This window comes from Chelonoidis abingdonii, chromosome 9 (genome assembly GCF_003597395.2).
Source record: "Chelonoidis abingdonii isolate Lonesome George chromosome 9, CheloAbing_2.0, whole genome shotgun sequence".
In the NCBI taxonomy this organism is placed as follows: Eukaryota; Metazoa; Chordata; order Testudines; family Testudinidae; genus Chelonoidis; species Chelonoidis abingdonii.
The window spans coordinates 31,184,702-31,209,009 of NC_133777.1; the positions used below are offsets into that span (position 1 = coordinate 31,184,702).

The 24,308-nt window shown below is 46.7% G+C and overlaps 1 protein-coding gene across 1 annotated transcript in view; it reads left to right on the forward strand.

Annotated features, from left to right (window-relative positions):
* LOXL1 (lysyl oxidase like 1) overlaps nt 1-24,308 on the forward strand; it is a 41,666-nt gene that overhangs the window by 13,766 nt on the left and 3,592 nt on the right. The window contains exons 2-6 of the mRNA XM_032775730.2: nt 16,667-16,775; nt 18,749-18,886; nt 19,639-19,795; nt 23,123-23,218; nt 24,084-24,199. Coding sequence (XP_032631621.1) covers nt 16,667-16,775; nt 18,749-18,886; nt 19,639-19,795; nt 23,123-23,218; nt 24,084-24,199 — 616 coding nt within the window. The remainder of the gene's footprint in view (nt 1-16,666; nt 16,776-18,748; nt 18,887-19,638; nt 19,796-23,122; nt 23,219-24,083; nt 24,200-24,308) is intronic.

Below are 24,308 nucleotides of genomic sequence, written 5' to 3' on the forward strand. Positions count from 1 at the left end.
CATACCTGAAGAAAGCCTTCTTGTTACTCTTAACATCTCTTGCTGGCTGCAACTCCAAGTGTGATTTGGCCTTCCTGATTTCACTCCTGCATGCCTGAGCAATATTTTTATACTCCTCCCTGGTCATTTGTTCAGTCTTCCACTTCTTGTAAGCTTCTTTTTTGTGTTTAAGATCAGCAAGGATTTCACTGTTAAACCAAGCTGGTCGCTTGCCATATTTACTGTTCTTTCTACACATCAGGATGGTTTGTTCCTGCAACCTCAATAAGGATTCTTTAAAATACAGCCAGCTCTCCTGGACTCCTTTGCCCCTCATGTTATTTTTGCAGGGGATCCCACCCATCAGTTCCCTGAGGTAGTCAAAGTCTGCTTTTCTGAGGTCCAGAGTCCATATTCTGCTGCTCTCCTTTCTTCCTTGTGTCAGGATCCTGAATTCGACCATCTCATGATCACTGCCTCCCAGGTTTCCATCCACTTTTGCTTCCCCTACTAATTCTTCCTGGTTTGTGAGCAGCAGGTCAAGAAGAGCTCTTCCCCTACTTGGTTCCTCCAGCACTTGCACCAGGAAATTGTCCCTTACACTTTCCAAATACTTCCTGGATTGTCTGTGCACCTTTCTTTGGTGATATCTAAGATGCCACGGGGATGGCACCTATATAATAATTCAAAGGGTGAAAATCCAGGTGAGGCCTGAGGTACCTCCCGGATGGCAAACATAAGGTAAGGTAATAGGGTGTCCCAGTCCTTCCCATCCCGACTTACCACCTTCCTTATTATAGCCTTGAGGGTTTGATTAAACCTTTCTACCAGCCCATCAGTCTGCGTATGATAGACTGAAGTTCTCAGGGTATATATATGGAGCAGCGTACAGAGGTCCTTCATTAGCTTCGACATAAATGGGGTTCCTTGGTCAGTTAATCTCTCCTTTGGTAGACCCACTCAGGCAAAGATCCCCACCAACTCTTTGGCTATCATTTTAAAGGCTGTGTTCCGCAAGGGGACAGCTTCTGGGTAGTGAGTGGCATAGTCCAAAACAAGAAGTATATATTGGTGGGCCCGAGCTGTCTTCTCCAGGGGTCCCACTAGGTCCATGGCTATTCGCTCAAAGGGGACGTCTATGATGGGAAGGGGTACTAAAGGTGCCTCAAGTGTCCCCCAGTGCAGCTGACACTTTGGGCAAGAGGCACAATACCTCCACACTTCTTCATGTACCCCGGGCCAGAAGAACCGTCATAGGACTCAAGCCAGGGTTTTCTCTATCCTTAAATGCCCCCCAAAAAGATGACCATGGGCAAGGCTTAATACGGCGTTCTGGTGTTTTCGAGGTATTAGGAGCTGCTGTACCTTCTGCCCCTGTACTGGTGCAACCCGGTACAAGAGATCCTTCTTCATTATGAAGTAGGGTCCTGGTCCCTGGGTTTTTCCTTCCACGGGGACCCCATCTATTTCAGTCACCTTCTTCCTAATGTTGTCATGTCTTGGATCTTCAGCCTGGTCCCACCCAAAATTTTCTCTCCCGGGGCTGTTCCATCCAAGTTCTAGGGGCCAGTCTCTGTTGCCTCTCTTGGTTCAGAGATATTAGGGTGGGGGTCAGGCTCCGGCGTTTCCTCCTATAGGGCAGCTTTATTTCCAGATACCCTGGTCCGCCTGCCTACAAGGGCAACCCTCTGTCCCTGGGTCAGGATCCGAGTCCCCAAGGCCTTAGCTGCCCTTCTTTCTCTTTTTGTCTTTCTATCCGACCTGGGAATGGAAAACAAATCTGGGGATATTTCAGAGAAGACTGGGGGTTGACAGTCTACTGTGGATGCCTCACTAACTCCAGGGTTCCCCTCTTTCTCCAATCCTCCTACTGGGAGTAAGTCTCCAAACCTGAGGAAGTCCCTCCCTATGAGCACCAGGTATGGGAGTTTAGGGACTACACCTGCTGCTACCTCAGTAGTGTTCCCTTGGATTTTAATTTTTACTGGGATGGTGGGGAAGTAACTAATTGTCCCATGGACGCATGTTATCCTCGTATGTTTAGCCTGTAGCAGCTGACTATGCTTCACGAGCTTCCCTGAGATAAGCATGATAGCACTCCCCAAATCACCAGTGCTGTGGTCTCTACCCCATTTAGTTTCACTGGTCTGATGTACATGTGTGGGGTTAGTGAGACCCCCCACAAGGTGAATTAGAGAGCATGGGTCTGCCCAGTTCCCCAGGTTACACTGCATAGGCTCCTCAGCACTGGGACACTGTGCAGCTATGTGTCCCCACTCTCTGCAGACATAACATCTGTATGGAGCCCTAGGCATTCCCCGGTCTCTCGGTTTGGGCAGTCTAACATCACGATCCTCTTCTCCCTCAGTGCTCTGACTCTTTGTGGCTTCTGGTGGGCCTTCAGCCTTCCTCTTATTCCTCCTGGTGGCCCAGTCACCCGAGATCTAGGGCTTGGAGCTGCTAGTTTAACCCGGGGTGCCTCTTCCTTAACTGGTCGGGTCAGCTCCCTCACCGTCCTTCGCCTCTCTACCAGGCTGACAACCTCATTGCAGGTGGAGGTTTTGTTCTGGCTTACCCAGGCACGCAGGTCTGGCAGTAGCCCCCTTGTGTATCGGTCCATGACCAGAACCTCTAGTATCTCTTCCGGACTCCAGGACTCAGTTTGCAACCACTTGCATGTGAGATAGATGAGGTCATACAATTGGGACCATGGGGTTTTGTTTCCCTGGTACCTCCACTTGTGATACTGCTGGGCCCGCACTGCTGTCATTACCCCAGATCTGGCCAGGATTTCTGCTTTCAGCTGGGGGTAGTCTGCTGCAGCCTCTTCAGATAGATCATAGTAGGCCTTCTGGGCCTCCCCACACAGAAATGGAATGAGGATACCAGACCACTGATCTCAAGGCCAAGCCTCCTGTAGGGCTGTCCTCTCAAAGACCAGCAGGTATGCCTCTATGTCATCCTCTCCCATCATTTTCGGCAAGCAATTGCTGGTCCATATGATCCGCATTCCGTCATGGCCACGGTTCATCTCTGTAAGGGCCTTCACTTGATTCAGGGCTTTGGAGCGGAGCCTGGAGCTGGAGCACGGAGCAGCTCCAGAGCAGTGGAGCTGCAGATTTTTGTTGGAGCTAAGCAGAGCCGGAGCACAGCTCCAAAGCCCTGACTTGATTTACCAGTTCCCACAACATAGTACGGTCTTGAGCGGCCTGGTCCATCAACAAGCGATTGGTCTCTTGCTGCAGCCACACTGCCTCCTGTTGGGCAGCTGCCTGGACACGAGTAGCCTCCTGCTGGGCATCTGTGGCTTGTATCAGTGCCCGCACTATGTCTTCCACTGTGGTGGAAAAAAAAAAACCTGCTCCTTTTTTTTTTTTTAAATAACACCCTCCTTCTTCCGCCGCACTATGCACACCAGATCCCCCTCCTGACACCAGTTGTGACAAAGTTCCTCCTCTACCTTGGTGGGTCCTGTGCTTATTGGTGGATTTTGCTTGCCTCTGAGATTCACAGTAGCCCTCAGTTTTGCCATTTTTGTGGCTCAAATCTGCTGTTCACTCAGATAACCTCATCACTGGCCAGTATGGGGAAAACAGCCCAGAGACTTTCCTCTCTGGTGGAACCTCCTGTGTTGGATCAGGAGTTGAGAGGTTTTGGGGGAACCTGCGCCCGCCCTCTACCCCGGGTTCCAGCCCAGGGCCCTGTGGACTGCAGCTGTTTAGCGTGCCTTCTGGAACAGCTGCATGACAGCTACAATTCCCTGGGCTACTTCCCCATGGCTTCCTCCCAACACCTTCTTTGTCCTCACCACAGGACCTTCCTCCTGAAGTCTGTTAACGCTTGTACTCCACAGTCCTCCAGCAGCACGTCCTCTCACTCCCAGCTCCTTATGCACACCTCACTAACTGGAGTGAGAGTCTTTTTAAATCAGGTGTCTTGATTAGCCTTAATTAATTCTAGCAGCTTCCCAATTGGCTACAGGTGTCCTAATTAGCCTGCCTGCCTTAATTAGTTCTAGAAAGTTTCTAAGTGTTCTGGAATAATCCCAGTTATCTTACCGAGGGAAAAGGGACCTGCTTAACCTGGAACTAATGCATCTACCTTCAACCACTCTCTTGTGGCCATCTGGCCTGACCCTGTCACAGTATCTTCTTTGCGTTTTGTCAAATGTGCAGTGAAAGTGTTCTTAAAATGAACAACATGTGCTGGGTCATCATCCAATACTACTATAACATGAAATATATGGCAGAATGCAGGTAAAACAGAGCAGGGGACATACAGTTCTCCCCCAAGGCGTTCAGTCTCAAATGTAATTAACATTTTTTTTTATGAGCGCCATCAGCATGAAGGCATGTCCTCTGGAATGGTAGATGAAGCATGAAGGGGCATATGAATATTTTGCATATCTGGCACTTAAATACCTTTCAATGTCAGCTACAAAAGTGCCATGCAAATGCCTGTTCTCACTTTTTGGTGACACTGTAAATAAGAAGAGGGTAGCATTATCTCCTATAAATGTAACCAGACTTGTTTGTCTTAGTAATTGGCTGAACAAGAAGTAGGACTGAGTGGACGTGTAGGCTCTAAAGTTTTACATAGTTTTGTTTTTGAGTGCAGTTATGTAACAAAAAAAATCTACATTTGTAAGTTGCACTTTCATGAGAAAGATTGCACTACAGTACTTGTCTGAGGTGAATTGAACAATACTATTTCTTTTATCATTTTTACAGTGCAAATATTTGTAATAAAAAATCATATACACTTTGATTTCAATTATAATACAGAATACAATAGATATAAAAATGTAGAAAAACATCCAAAATACTTAATAAATTTCAATTGGTATTCTTTTGTTTAACAGTGTGATTAAAACTGCAGTTAACTGTGATTAAAATTTTTTTAATCACAATTAATTTTTTTGCGTTAATTGCATGAGGTAACTGCAATTAAACAACAGCCTTAATACACACACACACACATATCTATCTATCTATACACACACACACACAGGCAGTCCTTGACTTTACGATGTTTGACTTACAACGCACGGCACTTCCGATACTTCTAAATTGACACCCTGATTTGACTTATGACAATTGGTTTCGAATTTATGACGCTCGGTCCTGCAATAGAGTGGCTTGCGGTTCTGAGTTACAACTTACAACGCAATTTTCAGGAATCAATTATGTCGTAAGTAAGAGGACTGCCTGTATATCTGTCTCTCTATAGATAAAAAGAAAAACTCTTGGATGAATACAGTCTGGCCCTGGTGACTTATTACTGTTTAATTTATCAGTTTGTTCCAAAAGCTCCTCTATTGACACCTCAGTCTGGGACAGTTCCTTGGATTTGTCATCTGCAAGAATGGCTTGCGTGTGGGGGTGTTCCCCACATCCTCAGCAGTGAAGACCAATGCAAAGAATTCATTTTGTTTCTCTGCAATGGCCTTGTCTTCCTTGTATGCTCCTGTAGCTCCTTGATCGTCCAGTGGCCCCACTGATTGTCTAGGAGCTTCCTGCTTCTGATGTACTTAAAAAATATCTGTTAGTTTTGTTGTTGCTGTTGCTCTTCAAATTCTTTCTTCGCCTGCCATATTGTACGTTGACACTTGACTGGCCAGAGTTTATGCTCCTTTTAATTTTCCTCGGTAGGATTTGACTTCCAATTTTAAAGATTGCTGTTTTGCCTCTGAACACCTCTTTTACTCTGCTGCTTAGACATGGTGGCATTTTTAGGTCCTCATGGTTTTTTTGGTGGGTTTTTGTTTTGTTTTTTTAATATGATTATGTGAGACTTTGTTTTTTTATTAAAAATTCTTGGTTTGATGGGTTGGAAACAGTGTCCAGTAGCCATGAGCTTACACAAGACACTATTGCCTTATCCCTAGGCAAAGATCAGGACATGCCATTTTGGGGCAACCTTTGATCCAGTGGAACCAGACTTTTTGCTGTTTTAAACTGCCTGGTACAGCTGGGTGAAGGTTTTTGGATTAACAGTTTATTCATCAAAAATGCAGTTGTAGATCACCTGAAACTAGATGCAAATTTGGGTTGAATTTGGTGAGCAGTTCTGCCAGAAATAAACAACAGATTTATTTTTAAGTCAAAAGTCACCTCCCCAGGCTGCTGTGAGGATAAATGTATGAAAGACTGGGATGTACTCAGACACTACAGCCATGGAATACGTTTGATCGTTATGACTGGAGCCATTTAGCCCTTGGCATGGCATTGGCTCCAGTTGCCTAAGGTTCAGGTTAGCTGCTAAGGACTTATCAAAACATCACTGGTACCTGGCTTGTGGACATAGTCATAAACCCAGATGAAGAAAAGAACAAGTGGAAAGTCAGGGTTTTGCAGCCAGAGTCACTGGAGAACTGGCAGTTTGCCTTTGTCAGCTGAGATGGCTTTTAATGATGGCACTTATGGCACATGTTATGGCACCTGGAGGGGAAGGGAATGAGAGGGAGAGTATCCCCGTTCCTTAGGCCACCCTGGGTACTGGTAACGACAACATTCTATGGCAGATCAGTTTGCTGGGAAGCTGAGGCTGACCCTGGATGCTGTAGGGCATTTTTTTTTCAACCAAAAAAGGCTTTTTAGCCAAAAATAAACATTTTTCCAGAAAATCTTAATTCTGATCAAATTATTCCATTTTGCAATGAAAAATTGTTACCAGAAACTGATTTTTAACCCCAAAACAATTTTTGAAAAAACAAATATTTTGGGGTTTGAGATTTCTTTTGTTGAAAAACCCCAGGCAATGTTAATAGGAAATTTCAGAAGGGGAAAAAACGGGTGTTGTTTTTTTCAAAATATTCCTACAAAAATCACTAGCATCTTGCATCTCCACTTCATTCCTATATTATGAAGCGAGATCACTTTCTATTGCTCTTTTTCTTTCCATCTTTTGTGGTTCATTGATTCCTTGGGCTTTCTACAGTCGGTTTATATCAGGAATATTGGGCCAACTCTTATTAAAGCCAACTGGAGTCTTTCCACTGTCTTCAGTAGGCAATGGATCCGATCCTTAAAGGGTGCCCATCACCGTAATATCTGGGCACTGAAGCACTTACATGTACAGGAACATAAAGCTGAAGGCTTAATGAGCTCTGCTCCCTCTAACCCTGAGTCCAGCTGGTTCAACTTACAGAGCTAAAAGGGAGAAGGGGCTCCATTTGCCAACAAGATATCAGTTTTACTCAAGTTCACTTGAATCCCTCTGGGGACAGAAGGCTCTCCTTGGCCACAGCCCCAGTAGCAGAAATTCAGAGCTCAGCTCACTTTGCATTCAGCCTTGTGTGTCTCTGGCTCGAGGTGGGAGAGTACAGTTCAACATGCGTGGCCCAATCAGTTCTTGGCCTTCCTCTGAGACAAAGGTGATAACCTGCACACATTGCAGGGGTGGTTTGATGGTGGAGTCACTTGCCCTCTAACAAATAGGTTTGAACTGGTGATCTAAAGCAAATGGGTCTATATCCTGTTGTCTCCTCCCTCTGGCCTCTGCCAGGTTTCATTTCAAACATATCACTTGTTGGAAGTGTCTTGCAATAACACTCTACACTTGTACAGCTCCTTTCCTAACATTTGTGCAGGCAACCACCGTACCCATTTTATGGAAAGATAAACTTAAAGAAAGAAACATATCATACAGCAAGTCAGTGGCAAGAGCCAGAAACATAACCCAGGAGTTCTGACTCCCAGCCTTCTGTTCTGTGCCCCAAACAGCACTCCCATCACTATCTTGATGTAAACCCCCACTTCTTGTTGTAGTGAAGCCATAGGAAAAGGGCAAAGAACAAGTTTTTTTAATCAACATTTTTGGATGTTGATGTGAAATTTCAAAACAAAAAAAATCTGGATCATGTTGATGAACAATTTTTCAACTAACTATGGGGCTGGTCAGATTGGGTTTGGTTGGCAGGGGTGGCCTGTTTCTTTGATTGTTTTTGTTTGTTTGTTTGAGGAATTTTCAAAATTTCAATTTTCAAAAAAGTGTGGGGAAATGTTGATAAAATTTTCATGAAATGTTTCCCCTTTCTTTGAGCTACCACGTGTAGTGAGGCTGCCAATCTGCCTCCTTTTACCAGCACTGAATTAAGAAAGAAAGAAAGAAAGAAAGAAAGAAAGAAAGAAAGAAAGACTATAGCATCTTGATTGGAAAGGAACAGAAGAACTTAGTTAAATGATCCATGTAAGACTTGTACATCCATTAATGCTGTCCTCAAGCACACTTGTGGTTCTTTAACAGGTAGACTTGGCAGTTTCTTAAGCCACAATCAAGAAAGTTTTATATTCAGTTATTATTCAAATATGTTGAGGATTCTTGACATAAAGACCAAATCTTGCAATTCTTTCTCAGTGTTTCCTCAGATAGAACTCCTATTGATTGAGCAGGTCATGCAGCCCAGCGCTTGAAAGCAACTCTACAATAACAAACCAGTATGTGCAACCCAGGATTAGTGAGCCCCATTTGATTGCCAACCAGCATGCACAGTCCAGCGCTATTGAGTGATTAGAATAACAAATCAGGGAGTGCAGCCCTGCACTCATAAGCAACCCTACAATAACAAACCCCTGTGCTCTGCCCAGTGCTTTTGAGCAGCCCTACAATAACAAGGCAGTGCAGAAACTTGTAGGGAGGGAGGATCCATGCTGGTAAAGGAATCTGATTGCTGTCTCAAGTTCCCAAGATTTATTATAAACATCAGTGAAAAGGAAACATTTTTATAAATAATGACCAATCCCCTGGCAACGTTCCTTTCTATAATATAGGCACAAAGCAAGAAGGATGGGGCCCAGTTCTGAATTTGTTTCCCAAAGCATGGATGATCAGCCTGGGGTGTTCTTTTTTTCTTTTCTTTTTAGGGAACAGTTTCTTTCAAAAGAACAGTTGCTTCCCCTGATGCCTTCTCCTTGTCTTTGTGTTCAAATCCCCCTGTGCATTACATCACCAGAAATGACCAAGCATAGAGGCAGGAAACAAGATCCAATCTAGTGACGTGATTTCTCCAGGGAAAGCAGTTCAAGAAACAAGAAGGCATTGTTCTCTGAAAAAAAACAAAAACACTCAGGACCTGATCCAGTTCCCATTGAAACCAATGGAAAGGTTCCCACTAGCTCCAGCAGGAGCTGGAGCAGAGCTGAAGTCTCTGGAATTCAGCAAACCCATTGCAGCACAGAGGAAGGCTTGTTGCAACACAGGCAAAGGGTGAACCACGTAAAGCTCACTCTGCACAAGCATCCCAGATTGTCTGACGCTCACCTGAGCTGCTTTGCTGTGGGAAGCTGGGCTGCAGATCCATTAGAAATTGCAGTTAAAGAAGAAGGACTATGCCATAACAGTGAGGTCTGAATGCACTCTGAAATACAGAAGAAAGGGGAAGAGTGGAGCTGTAGAATTTGGGGATCGGTCTGCTGGGGCATCAGCGCTGATGCTGGGGATAAGTAGTAATCCTTCCACTTGTACAGCACAATGCATCCAGGTATTTAAATAACAGCTGGAGCTTGTCACCCATAACGGTGATGGTGGTTTGCAAACAGGGGTGTACAGCATCATCCTCATTCAACAAAGAGGGAAACTGAGGCACAGCACATAGAAGAGACTGACCCAAGATCCCACAGGGAGTCAATGGCAGAGCTGAGGAATAGCACCCAGATCCCCTGAAGCCCAGCCCTCTAGACCATAGTCACCTGCGGCAGGTTCTAAAAGCCTTTTACAAGTGCAAACTTTTTCCAGCCTCATGAATCTCCATGTGGGAGGTTAGCAAAACTGCAGCACAGCAAGGTGAAGCAATTTCACCAGTCATTGTCACACTGGCACTGAGGGCAGAGGTGCCAATGGAAAAGTCGCAGCTCCTCCCAGGTCCAACCATCAGGCCAAACTCACTCTCCCATTCATAGTAATGGGATCACATCATTTTCTTGACACTGCCCTTCAGGGACTCTGAAGACTGAGGCTGTACTTCCAGCTGAGCTCTGTAACTTGGCCTCCGCCTAGCCCTATTTCCTAACCCAGCCCTCTCCTGGCCATTGCCAACAGCTAGCCTCCCTCTGCTTCTGCTATAAGTCTTCATCTTCCAGCACAGGCCTCCTTCCTGAGGCATGAGGCTGGTCTGGGGATACGGCACAAGAACAAGGATAAGCTGATGCTAAGCCACTGCAAGCTAATCTACTCTTCTAAAGCGAGATGGGAAGACATCCCTTGGCAATGCTGGGGAGGCTGGCGCTAAGCACTTACTTTGCCTCACTTTGGAACCTGGAAACAAGATAGTCTGATGGGAATGTGCTGGAGGAGCATGAAGGGCCAGGAGACAAAATAACAACAATCCAGGATGGAAAGCAGCCCAGGCATCCCATTCCTACTCTGTACACTTGCCTCACTAGCTGTCAGGTGTGTGCAATGTACAACGTTTTGATGCCTAGCTCAGGGCACTGTCGCCCGTGCCTAGCATCCTGGCTCCTGGAGTCACAACCTGAGACCAGAGCCTCAGCTAACACAAACATTGTGTTTGGCCCTCATGGACACAAAGAAAGCTTGACAAGGTGAACTGGTATCAGAGGGGTAGCCGTGTTAGTCTGGAATTGTAAAAGCAGCAAAGAATTCTGTGGCACCTTATAGACTAACAGACGTTTTGCAGCATGAACTTTCGTGGGTGAATACCCACTTCGTCAGATGCATGTAGTGGAAATTTCCAGGGGCAGGTATATATATGCAAGCAAGCTAGAGATAACGAGGTTAGTTCAATCAGGGAGGATGAGGCCCTGTTCTAGCAGTTGAGGTGTGAAAACCAAGAGAGGAGAAACTGGTTTTGTAGTTTTGGCAAAAGCCATTCACAGTCTATTGTTTATCCTGACTGAATTGTGTCAAATTTGCAGATGAACTGAAGCTCAGCAGTTTCTCTTGAAGTCTGGTCTGAAGTTTTTTTCTGCAGGATGGCCACCTAAGGTCTGCTATAGTGTGGCCAGTGAGGTTAAGTGTTCTCCTACAGGTTTTTGTATATTGCCATGCCTAATATCTGATTGTGTCCTTTATCCTTTTCGTAGAGACTGTCCAGTTTGGCCGATGTACCTAGCAGAGGCGGCTTTGTGGCATATGATGGTGTATATTACATTGGTGGTACGTGCAGGTGAATTGAACCGGTGATGGTGTGCTGATCTGGTTTAGGTCCTGTGATGTGTCACTGGTGTAGATATGTGGGCAAGAGTTGGCATCAAGGTTTGTTGCATTTTGGAATTGGGTTCCTGAAGCTAGAGTTACTATGGGTGGCGGTGTGCCAGTACTGGTGAGGAATTATGTTTCAGTTTGGCAGGTTGTCTGTGGGCGAGGACTGGGCCCTGCCACCCAAGGCCTGCTGAAAAGTGTGGGATCATTGTCCAGGATGGGTTGTAGATCCCTGATAATGCGTTGGACGGGTTTAGCTGGGACTGTATGTGATGGCCAGTGGAGTCCTGTTCTGTTTCTTCTTGGGTTTGTCTTGCTAGGAAGCTTCTGGGTACACGTCTGGCTCTGTTGATCTTGTTTCCTTATTTCTCATGGCAGGTATTGTAAGTTTTGAGAATGCTTGGTGAGGATTTTGTAGGTGTTGGTCTCTGTCTGAGGGGTTTAGAGAGATGTGGTTGTAACCTGCAGTGCTTGGCTGTAGACAATGGATCAATGGAGTGCCTGGATGAAGCTGGAAGCAATGAAGGTAGGCATTAGTGGTCGTACGTTTTCGGCTATAGGGTGGTGTTTAATATGACCATCACATTATTTGCACCACCATGGTGTCTAGGAAGTGCGACCTCCCTGTGGTAGGATGGTCCAGGCTGAGGTTGATATGGTGGGGTGGAAGCTGTTGAAATCATGGTGGAACTGGGTATAACCAATACCTTCCTGAGTCTACACGCAGCCTGAAACCATAGTTCCAAGAGGTGTGGACTGCCCCATCCATCTTAATTCTGACTCCTGCAGCCTCCCGAAGAAGTGGGAGGGGGGTCATGACTCAGGGATAGGGCCACAGGGGTACCATGTGGGGTTTGTCTACGGCCCCCGGTAGTCTGAACTTGGCCTGCTCTCAATGTCTCTCCCACTCTCTTCTGAGCCTTTTCCCTGGTTGTGCCCCCTCTGTAAAAGCAATTCTCCCAAAGGAGCCTTTCTCCCCTTCAGCTGCATCCCCTTGCTTTAGAATCTTTATCTGGAATGAAACATCCCAAGGGAAGGAGTGGGAGCCCCAGCCCTTGGACTCTACAAAGGGGGCTGCACAAAGCACTGGAGACTATCTTAGAGGAACATAAGAACAGCCATACCATGTCAGACCAAAGGTTCATCTAGCTCAGTGTCCGGTCTTCTGACAGTGACCAATGCCAGATGCTCCAGAAGGAATGAATAGAGTAGGTAATCATCAAGTGATCCATTCCTTGTCACCCATTCCCAGTTTCTGGCAAACTGGCTAGGGATACCCCATGCCCATCCTGGCTATTAGATGGACCTATCCTCCATGAACTTATCTAGTTCTTTTTTGAACCCTGTTATAGTCTTCGCCTTCAAAACATCCTCTGGCAAAGAGTTCCACATGTTGACTGTGCATTGTGTGAAGAAATACTTCCTTTTGTTTGTTTTAAACCTGCTGCCTATTAATTTCATTTGGTGACCCCAAGTTCTTGTGTTATGAGAAGAAGTAAATAACACTTCCTTATTTACTTTCTCCATACCAGTCATGATTTCATAGACCTCTGTCATATCCCCTGTTAGTCATCTATTTTCCAAGCTGAAAAGTCCCAGTCTTATTAATCTCTCTTCATATGAAAGCTGTTCCATACCCTAATCATTTTTGTTGCCTTTTTCTGAACCTTTTCCAATTCCAATCTATCTTTTTTGAGATGGAACGACCACATCTGCATGCAGTGTTCAAAATGTGGGCACATCATGGATTTATATAGAGGTAATATGATATTTTCTGTCTTATTATCTATTCTTTTCTTAATGATTCCTAACATTCTGTGAGCTTTTTTGACTGCCACTGCACGTTGAGCAGAGATTTTCAAAGAACTATCCACAATGACTCCAAGATCTCTTTCTCGAATGGTAACAGCTAATTTAGACCCCATCTTTTTATATGTATAGTTGGGATTATGTTTTCCAGTGTGAATTACTTTGCACTTATCAACATTGAATTTCATCTGTCATTTTGTTGCCCAGTCACCTAGTTTTGTCAGATCATTTTGTAACTCTTTGCAGTCTGCTTTGGACTTAACTTAAATAGTTTTGTATCATCTGCAAATTTTGCCACTTCAATGTTTACCCCTTTTTCCAGATCATTTATGAATATGTTGAATAGTACTAGTCCCAATACAGATCCCTGGTGGACACTACTATTTACCTCTCTCCATTCTGAAAACTGACTATTTATTCCTACCTTTTGTTTCCTATCTTTTAACCAGTTACTGATACATGAGAGGACCTTCCCTCTTATCTCATGACAGCTTACTTTGCTTAAGAGCCTTTGGTGAGGGACCTTGTCAAAGACTTTCTAAAAATCTAAGTACACTATATCCACTGGATCCCCCTTGTCCACATGCTTGTTGAGCCCCTCAAAGAATTCTAGATTAGTGAGGCATGATTTCCCTTTACAAAAAGCATGTTGACTCTTCCACAACAAATTATGTTCATCTATGTGGCTGAGAATTCTGTTCTTTACTATAGTTTCACACAGTTTGCCCAGTACCGATGTCAGGCTGTAATTGCTGGGATCATCTCTGGAGCCCTTTAAAAAAATTGTTGTCACATTATCTATCCTCTAGTCATTTGGTACAGAAGGTGATTTAAATGATTTAAAGGTTGCATACCACAGTTAGAAGTTCTGCAATTTCACATGAGTTCCTTCAGAACTCTTGGGTGAATGCCATCTGGTCCTGGTGACTTATTACTGTTTAATTTATTAATTGGTTCCAAAATCTCCTCTAATGACACTTCAATATGGAACAGTTCCTCAGATCTGTCACCTAAAAATAATGGCTCAGGTTTGGGAATCTCTCTCACATTCTCAGCCGTGAAGACCAATGCAAAGAATTCATTTAGTTTCTCCACAATGACCTTATCGTCTTTCAATGCTCCATTAGCATCTCAATCGTCCAGTGGCCTCACTGGTTGTTTAGCTGGCTTTCTGCTTCTGATGTACTTAAAAATGCAGGAGAAGCCTGCATCGGCTGGCCACCTGCAGACTTTGCAGCTCTGACTTCTGCAATTGACCTTTCGATGACTCACCCACAGGCTCTGGCTTCTTCCTTTCCCTGGAGGTGCTCAACCCCCACTCCACCCCAAGTCCCACCTCCACTCCACCCCTTCCCCCGACCCTGATCCTCCCCCTCTGCCCAGTGCCTCCTGCATGCCATGGAACAGCTGATCTTCAGCGGGCAGAAGGCACTGGGACGGAGGGGGAGGAGTTGATCAGCAGGGCTGCAGGCAGTTGAGAGGCACTGGGGGGGAGGGGAAGGAGGAGGAGCTAGCTGCCAGGGGGTACTAAGCATCCACTAATTTTTTTTTCAATGGTGCTCCAGCCCTGCAGCACCCATGGAGTCAGCGCATATGGCACCACCTTCTCTTTCCTGTTTAGCTGTGGAAACATCTACATGATACACTCCTTTCAGTGCGAAGGAAGGTAGATCTTGGCCCTTCACCTCTTCTCATAACTAGATTAGCTTCCTATTTGCCACCTTCTATACTTTTCCCAAATTTTAATCTCTCTCCTGTTATATCTCCACCACAGTCACGGTGCTCCATACTCTAGCAAGGCAGCAACAGCCTGAACTAGCCCTTTTGTAGTGTTGTAATGATCATTCTCCTCTCGCTAAATCCCATTATCCCACTTGTGAGATGTTGGTTTCACAGACCATGTCTACACTATAAGGTTTGATCAATGTAAGTTACGTTAGCATTCTGCCACCAACTTTTGTATATAGTCCAAGTGTGTTTCACTACAAGCCCATCCCCAGATCCTTTGCTTGGTCAGAATTCCTGAAACTTGTGTTTGTAATGTCCTGGTGACATCCCTGCCACATTCCTGACCAGGACTTGAGAATAACCAAAGGAGAGACTGTCTGTCCCCAGAGAAGCCTACCCCCCACCCCCACTCCACATACACACACCTTTCTGTGGATCCCTGTGCTTTCTGGGACAGGACTTTGGGAGTTTAGGGCTCAGTCTAACCCACTGAATAATAATTCAATCCAATCCCCAATGATAGTTTTTTTTTCCAGTGACTTTAATATGAGTTGGATTGGGCCCTTAGTGAACTCTGTCTCTCTCTATCTCTCTCTCTAACATTTCCACATAAGTGAATAATAAAAATGTTTGCCTTCGGTAGCACATTTCATCAAAGGATCTCAAAGTACTTTACAACCACTAGGTATTTAAGCCTCACAACATTCCAAAGAGAGAAAGCCATTCTGTTTCTCCCATTTAGAGATGGGGAAACTTGGCACAGTCAGGCTAAGAGATCTGGCTAACAGCACACATTAGTAGAGCTGGGAATAGAAGGTAATAGCCTAGACACTCAGTTCCCCAGGTCTAACCATTGCATATCCCTGTCCTCCCTCAAAATGCTGTGCTTTTTATTTTGACACACACAATAAACATGAAAAAGCAGTAGATCTCCTTCCTTCCCTGCACCATCGCACACTGGAAATGCTGCAGTAGCATGGAAATGGAGATATCTGGAATTAACTTGGATTTTTTAAAAAATGAAAATACCACATGTATTTAACATGCAAGCAATGCTGAAGTGGAACAACATTAAAACAGGATCAAGCACCAGTCAATGAATTCAGAGGAAAGGGTGAACACTCGGGGTGAAATCTTGACCCCATTGAGGCCAAACACAAAACTCCCATTGACTTCACTGCGGCCAAGATTATGCCCTCCTTTTTCTGAGTATGACACTTTCTGAGTTCAGTGGATCATCGAGAGAGAATTTAAGCAATCAGATTGTCTAATGCAGAGGGCATTAGTTCCCTGGAAAAGCCCTGTCAGTACCATTTGTAACCATCACAGCACCCAGAACTAGAATGCACAGCATCTTGGCAGCCTCTTTTCCTTTTCAGATTCCTAGTAAACCACCCGGAGAGATGGTATGGTCGAGCCAAAAGGAGTGAAGAGATCAAAAGCTTCCATTACTGATTTCTGTGCTATCACTTGTCTGTGGATTCCCTGGCATGTTACCAAGGCTGTTAATCTGACACTTTTCATGCCCACTAAATTCACTTAAAAATAAATCATTAAATCGGAAGAACTCATTTCAGGTGCTGTCTCCCCAGCCAGGTTGGTATTAAGGTAATTGCTATCTCTGCTGGTTTGGAAGGAAAAAGAAGCCACAATCCATTGCAAATCTGATGGGTAACCCAGCCAATGGAATCTTTCGTTTAATCAGTTCCAGGAGGCCGGATGGAGCAGCCAGCCTTTGAAAATGTAAGAGTTCGATTTGCCAGTGAAACGGGGGTTGGAGGGGGGAAGCAAGGAGGATTTTCCATCTTTAGCTGAAATTAAAAAAACATGGCAGTCACCAAGGCAAGCCTTCCCAAAAAGGTTAGGAGCAGCTGCCTCCAAGTCTGAGAATACTGCTGTGTCAGATGCACACTGCGAGCAGCTCCCGTTAGTCTTTAAGTGGCTGGTATATTTTCAAGTTTTTCTCAGGCTGTATCTCCATCTTTTACAGGCCTCCCTGACTTAGTACCTGATCCAAACTATGTCCAGGCCTCCACCTATATCCAGAGAGCTCACCTCTATTCTCTCCGCTGTGCTGCTGAGGAAAAGTGCCTTGCCAGGTAAGGAGATGGGTGACTCCATGTTGCCAACTCTTCTGATTATATCATGAGTTTTGTAATATTTGGGATTTTCCCTGAATTCCCAGCTCCTGGAGTCAGGAGATTAGGGGAGAATCTGAACTTTCCTTTATAAAAGAAGTTTCTAACCCTCGTGGTTGCAGAGAAATGCTTGAAAACATGAAACTTAAAGGCCCAGAAACCTGAAGGCAAAGAAAAAGAATCCAATTTTTTCAATCTCATGATTTTTAAGACAATGATTTTTGAATGATTTTGAATGATCTCGTGATTTTTGAATTACCAACTCATGATTTTTGAATGTTTGGAGTTCATGATACTGTTGTTGCTACCTTGGTATTAATGAAGGGCCAGCCAAAAATCTGGTCTAATTTGGAAAGCTCTTGGGGCCCATAGGCCATGTGGGTAGTCCCAAGAACTGCTTGGTTCTGGCTGAACCGGATGGAGATATTGCAATAACGTTTCCGCTTCCGGTGCTAGCTGTGAATTCAGAGGTGTGCAAACTTGTAGCCAGGAAAGGCACTAAACAGGAAGTCAAGGAGAGAATGAATCTGAGGATTGTTGTTATACTGTTGTACAACCCTTTTCTGCACATGTCCAGATTTCTGAGAAGGGTCAAAAAATTTCAACAAAAACTTTTTCTTATTAGAAAAAAATCATTTGTCCATTGTGTGGATACAATGGAATTTGAAGATTAGTGTAACTGTTCTTTCTAGTTCATACACTGAATATATTGGTGATTATGTTCTATTATGATAGATAGATAGATAGATAGATAGATAGATAGATAGATAGATGCCAACAGCAATAATAGTCTCTGGAATTTACTTGGCATTTCTGTAGCTGCTTAAGGCAGTGCTGTGCTGAATATAATGAAACATTGCCTTTGCTTGGTAAGGACCAGATTCTGATATTGCTGCACACATTGGGTAGTATCTTACTCTGCACTTATTGCCATTAACATCAGTGTATTAAGGTGTTGTTTGAAAGGAGTAAGGGTATCAAAATCTGGCCTTAATTAAGCAGATGTGTCTTGGAATGCACAGGATTAGCAGATGTGGCTCGTAGTGATCTTAATGAGGGACTGGATTATTTTACTTGACGTATTTTTGTTCCCCTTGCAATGACTCATCTCAGCTTCTCTGCACTGTAAAGTTGAAAGCACACATAGAATTGCAATCAGTTCCTGTGCTCAAAATGAACTTTGTCTGAAGAGCCCACTCAGAGCTGGGCAGCTGTTCTCAGCTGGACTCTACGATGAGGGGACAGCAAATTTAGCACCACTTAAACCCAACATTTAGCAATTGGTGCCTTGGCCTTGTCACACTCTGTATAACCCTTCTCCTCCAATGGGGTAGCAGAGCCTTTTCCTGGTAGAAGAAGTGAGTTCTCCTGGCCAATGTGGAGCAGTTTCTGATCTTTAACAGGGTATGCCATGGTGATAATAAAATGGGAAAATGTGAGTGCTGAGAGTTGTTCTGGGGGGGGGGGGGTGAACTTTGCAAGTTGCAAGGCGGGGAGGCTCTGTCCTTTTTTAAAAAAAAATTAACTTTTCTCCACTAAGGAGAATCTTAATACAGATTTATTTGCTGTTATTTTTCAAATCTGCTCTAGCTCCCATACTGCTGAGCAAAACTTCAAAGAGCCACTTGCTACTAGCCATATTGGAAGAGAAAATACTGCTTCAAACTGAAAAGCTGAAACGAAAAGTTTTGACTTAAAATCAAACCCAAAAGGGATACATCAGCTTTAACCTAAATTCAGGAACAGCTTCTGAGCCAAAAAAAATGCATTTTTCAGCAAAAAAATCTATTCGCTGAAAAAAATTCCCTCCACTCCAAGTAGAAGCTCACTCAGCCCCATCCCTCAGCCCCTCCTGTGCTCAGATGTCCCCAGCTGCTTTCAGGGTAAGTGAGTTTCACCCATCTCCTCCATTTCCTTCCTTTTAACCCCTTCAGCACGGCCTACACTCCCGAGGCCACCGACTACGACATCCGGGTGCTGCTGAGGTTCCCGCAGCGGGTGAAGAACCAGGGCACAGCAGACTTCCTGCCCAACCGCCCCCGCCACAACTGGGAGTGGCACAGTTGCCACCAGTAAGTTGAGGAGAACTTGGCACTCTTCAGCACCTTACAAGTCCATCTCTGGGTGACAGGCCCTTGCCACTGGGACTTTCCTTTGGTGGGCAGAGGCTGGTATCCAGCCATGGGGAGCCACCCAGGCTCTGGTTCAGTAAAGTAGCTTGAGCACATGCTTCAGCATTTTGCTGAATTGGGGCCTATGTCAATATACTGAGGGTGAGAACCACCTCTGGCTATAGATCAATGGACTGGCCTCCTCCATTCCTGCTCCCATCTTGCCTTCCTCTCACCGTTTTCTTGTTCCCTCACTCCAACCCTTTTCTTCTTTCTTCTTTCCTCTGCTCCTCTTTTCTTTCCTCCTTTCTCTGCAAAATTTATTTATCGTACCCCCCAATCCCAAAACCATTTCCCTGCCAGCTCCCCTTCCTGTCTCCATAAGCCCCGTGCTGCTCAGGGTGAGTGTCCTGTGCTGGTCCCCAAGGGTCAGGCCACATCATCACAGACCCCTGAACTGAGCACCATGGGCAAAGAGAAGGTCGGGCTTCTAATGCTGTGACTGCGTTATGGGAGCAGGTGGCTTTCAAGAAGCCGCACCCTCCATCGCTCAGAGCCTCAGCATTTTCCCAATGTGAGGTGAGGAGGATCTGGGATCCTGCCACTTTCCCTGCTCCCACCCACTCCTGAGCTGCTCTGATGCCCCTGAACCCACCCAGCATGCATCTATGAATATCTCTGTGGTACACACCTCTGCCCTGGATTTCCTCCAGGCACTATCACAGCATGGATGAGTTCAGCCACTATGACCTGCTGGATGCACCCACGGGGAGGAAGGTGGCTGAGGGACACAAGGCTAGCTTCTGTCTGGAGGATACCACCTGCGACTTTGGGAACCTGAAGCGCTATGCCTGCACTTCACACACCCAGGTGAGAGGAGGGGGAGATGTATCCAATAGATCCAGGACCACTCTACCCTCTGACTGCAATTTAGTGCAGGGCTTTCTTCCCCTATTGGCCCAGTGTCCTAGGACACCCAGCTGTGTGAGTGGGCAGGGACAGTCACCTCTGGGAGCTGGGGAAGGGATTAGCGAGTGCCCAAACCTGGTCAGGAATCTCCCTCATGGCATCATACCAGTGCAAGTGTTACACCTCCCTCTGGAATATCAAGTAGCCTCAGGTGGGCATGTCCTATTGATTTCCTGGCAGGAGTGCCAGAGCCCTACCTAAAGGGGGAGGGGCAACCTCACCCCCTGCCAAGCCAGAGGGGGGCTGGGGAGCAAAAGCAGCCCCCTGCTTGTGTCCTGGGCTCCCCGCCCAGGACACATAGAGGGACCCAGGCTCCCCACAGCTGCCCGCACAGCTCTTCCAGACCTGGCTCCAGCCCAGTGGGGGAAGAGGGCTCAGAGCCATAGCCTGGCTCTGCTATGAGCATGGTGGGCAGTTGTGGGGAACCTGGGTCCCTCCACCTGCCCTGGGTGGGGGACTTGGGCCAAGGGTACCCTCAGCTGCCCCACACCCCTGGCAGGTGGAGGGACCCAGTCTCCCCTACAGCTGCTGCCTGGGCTCCCCAGGTGGGCTTCCTCCATGCTGGCCTGGCTGCAGGGTTGAGGGGGGCCAGAGAAGAGGGGAAGGGGGCAGAGTACACCCTGGTGAAAAGTGGACCTGCAAGGCCCCCTCTCTCCCCCCTAGTTCTGGTGCCTCTGTTTCCTGGGCTTGCCCAGTGCTAGGGAAGGAGAGGGACCCAAGGCAGCAGTATCTTTGGCTGAGCACTCAGTAGTGCTTTTATAGGTATATAGGACTAGTGGGCACTCCACACTTGAATCTTTCTGATGCTCACATATATAAGTGTACCTATTGGGTTTCTGGGAACTGGGCGGGCAGAAGCCTGCCCACTGCTAAAGGATCCCCCCACAGCCTAAGGGGAGGACCCACAGGACCACAGAAGCCCACTGATTACGGGGGACAACTAATAAAAGAACAGGGACGGGAGTGAGGTCAGAGGGTCATAAGAAGGGAGCCGGACGAGGACACCGAGCAGAGAACCCCGGACAGCGCCTACTGCTCCTCGAAGGCATCAAGGGAGCCAGTGGACGCCGCCCAGAGGAACTCTGCCCGGATACGTGAACGGACCAGGGACCGGAAACAAGCCCTACAGTCACCGGAGTCTCCATCGGCCAACCTCCTCTCCCTGGTCGTGTAGATGGCTTTTTTAGCCAGGGCGAGGAGGAGGTTGACCAGGAGGTCCCGGGACTTCGTGGGGCCACTGATAGGGAGTGCATAGAGAAGGAGGTGAGGGGAAAAGTGCAGCCAAAAACACAACAGGAGATTAGTGAGGATTTTGGTCTGTGTATGAATTGGGTTTCCGGGAAGTGGGCGGGCTCTGCTAAAGGATCCTCCCCCAGCCTAAGGGGAGGACCCACAGGACCACAGAAGCCCACTGATTACGGGGGACAACTAATAAAAGAACGGGACGGGAGTGTGGTCAGAGGGTCATAAAAAGGGAGCCTAACGGGGACACTGAGCAGAGAACCCCGGACAGCGCCCACTGCTCCTCGAAGGCGTCAAGGGAGCCAGCGGACGCCGCCCAGAGGAACTCCGCCCGGATACGTGAACGGACCATGGACCGGAAACAAGCCCCACAGTCACCGGAGTCTCCATCGGCCAACCTCCTCTCCCTGGTCGTGTAGATGGCTTGTTTAGCCAGGGCGAGGAGGAGGTTGACCAGGAGGTCCCGGGACTTCGTGGGGCCACGGATAGGGAGTGCGTAGAGAAGGAGGTGAGGGGAGAAGTGCAGCCAAAAACGCAACAGGAGATTAGGGAGGAGCCGGTATAGGGGCTGCAACCTGGCGCACTCTAAGTAAACGTGCGCCAGGGTCTCCCTCACGCCGCAGAAGGGGCAGGCGTCTGGGACAGGGGTAAACTGCGCCAAATACACGCCCGTGCTCACAGCCCCATGGAGGAGCCGCCAACTGATATCCCCGGCGGGCCTCGGGACCAGGGTGGAGTATAGGCTGGCCCACCGGGGGCCGGTCAGGTCCACGGGGCAGGGGCCCGATGAAAAGGTCCGGAGGGCCATATATTAGTGTAGCTGGGCAGTTATCCCGCTCTGGTTGAAAAAGGCTGGGCTGATTGGAGAAGTAGCCACAGTGAGGCCACAGCCCAATCAGGCCACACCTGGCCCTGTTATAAGGGCTCAGAGGGGAGCTGGCTCACTTTCTTTTCAGTCTTGGAGAGAGAAAGACCTGGTTGCCTGGGAATAGGGTACCTGAAACAGAGCAGTGCTGGGGAAGGGCAAGAGGAGCTGGGGAGCTCTAGCCTGGCAACTCCCCAGGCTGAAGCCTTGTTAAGGGCCTATGCAGGTACTGGGGCTGGGAAGTGCAGCCTGGGGTTAGACAGAGGCATCTGGTCTGAACCCCTTGCCAGTGATGAGTGGCCATGACAGACTGCAGTTTGCCCCAGTGAGTGGGAGCTAGGGATGACTGGCAGTAGCCACTGACACAAGGTGGGTTTAGAGGGTTGGGGGTTCCCCTGGGAGGGGACACCCAGGGTGTGGGGGTACTGATGGGGCAGAACCCTGAGGTAAAGGACACTAGGGTCCAGGAGGGGCATGAGGCAGATGAGCCACTGGCCAGCAGAGGATGCTCTGAGTGCTGGATGAGCTAATTCCCAAACTACTAGCAGGAGGTGCTGCACCAGTGAGTCTCAGCTCTGCTGCAGCAGGGGTGAGCAAAACACAGATGCACCAATTTTTCCTGAAATGAGGTAAAATAGCTATTCCAGCTGGGCACAGGAATCCACTCCAGTATTTTCATATAGCCATCACAGGCGTCACATGTAATGGACAGAGACCTCAGACTGCTCTTTCCCTTTGCATTCAAAACACCTGAACTGGATTCTTGTGTCCACCTGGAATGGACTCTGCATGCAGCCCTTGGGAAGGAGAAGAGCCTGAACTGGATTCCTTTGCCCACATGGAATGGACTCTGCAACACTGCTCCTGGGAGGAAAACGTGTTTTGCATTAGCAGAAGTTGCAGACTAGACAGGCCACCTGCACAGAATTGAGCCGTGTAGATAATTCCTGAACATATTTCTATATTAAGAAAGAGCGAGAACAACAGAAAAGGAAAACTGAGAAATGCTAAAGATAAAAAGCAAAGTCCAAACCCTGTGTTATGCAGGAGGTCAGACTAGATGAACTGATGGTTCTGTCTGGGCTTTATGAAGCATGAGCACTGCTCTTTCCTTCTGTCAGGGCTTGAGTCCCGGTTGCTATGACACCTACAATGCTGACATCGATTGCCAATGGATTGACATAACAGACGTTCAGCCTGGAAATTACATCCTAAAGGTTGGTTTTCCTGTAATGTTGGACTTTTCTGTATGGGCCGTTGCCATGAATAGATCTAGGCAGTTACTTGTGAAATCCATGGTACTGGATTTTGGTTTGTGTGTGTCCACGGCCCCATTGCCGGTCCCCTTGGTTGTGAACATCCATCCACACAGCATGTGAATAACATGGCTGATCAGACATTCTTCTGAGAACAGAAGCAGCTGCATGGAGGGCCAGTCACAAGCTACGCATTGCCAATTAGCAGTAACAGTAGGGGAGGGATATGAAAATGAAACAAAAACTGGTCACCCCTGAGAACAAATGGAAAGAGAGCCATTGTGTACTCATACTCAAATACTTTTTAGGACCAAATTAAGCCCTGCTACAAGCAGGCACAATGCCACTCAGTTCAAGGGAAGCTAAGCCCAATTAAAACCAGGGCTGAATTTGACTTTGTTTACATCTTTTATTTATATAATTTGAACATTTGCTACAGAGAAGCAAGATGGTTGCGTCAGGATGACAAGCTGTTTTCTTGGAAGAAAGTGGAGGCATTTTACCTGTAGAAGAAACCATAAAACTAAAAAAATGTGACAGTATAAAAGCAAAACTGCCCATAACAGTTTGTTTCCTTAAAAGGAATACACCTCCCATAAATGTGCAATTTTCATTGCAAAAAAATCTAGTTGTACGTGATAATATACATTACAGTAGAGCCCAGGGACCCGCCAAGAACTGGGCCCCATTGCACTAGGTGCTGTACAGCCACAGAATAGTAGCTAGACACAAGGGATGGGAAAGGGGTGTAACATGCAATTCTCTCTCTCTCCAGTGACTATCAGAGGAACTGTTTCCTGATGTGGTCTTTGTCTTGTTTTCTCAGGTTCAAGTGAACCCCAAGTACATGGTGCTGGAGTCAGACTTCACTAACAATGTTGTGAGGTGCAATATTCACTATACTGGACGCTATGTTGCCACTACAAACTGCAAAATTGCCCAGTAAGAGCACTTGTGAAACTCTTCCCACTCCTTGTCTGTCTCCCTGGGTTCTTCCATGGTTCCCGTTGCTGCCGTATACAGGCATCTCATCTTTTTCTTCTGCCTCCAT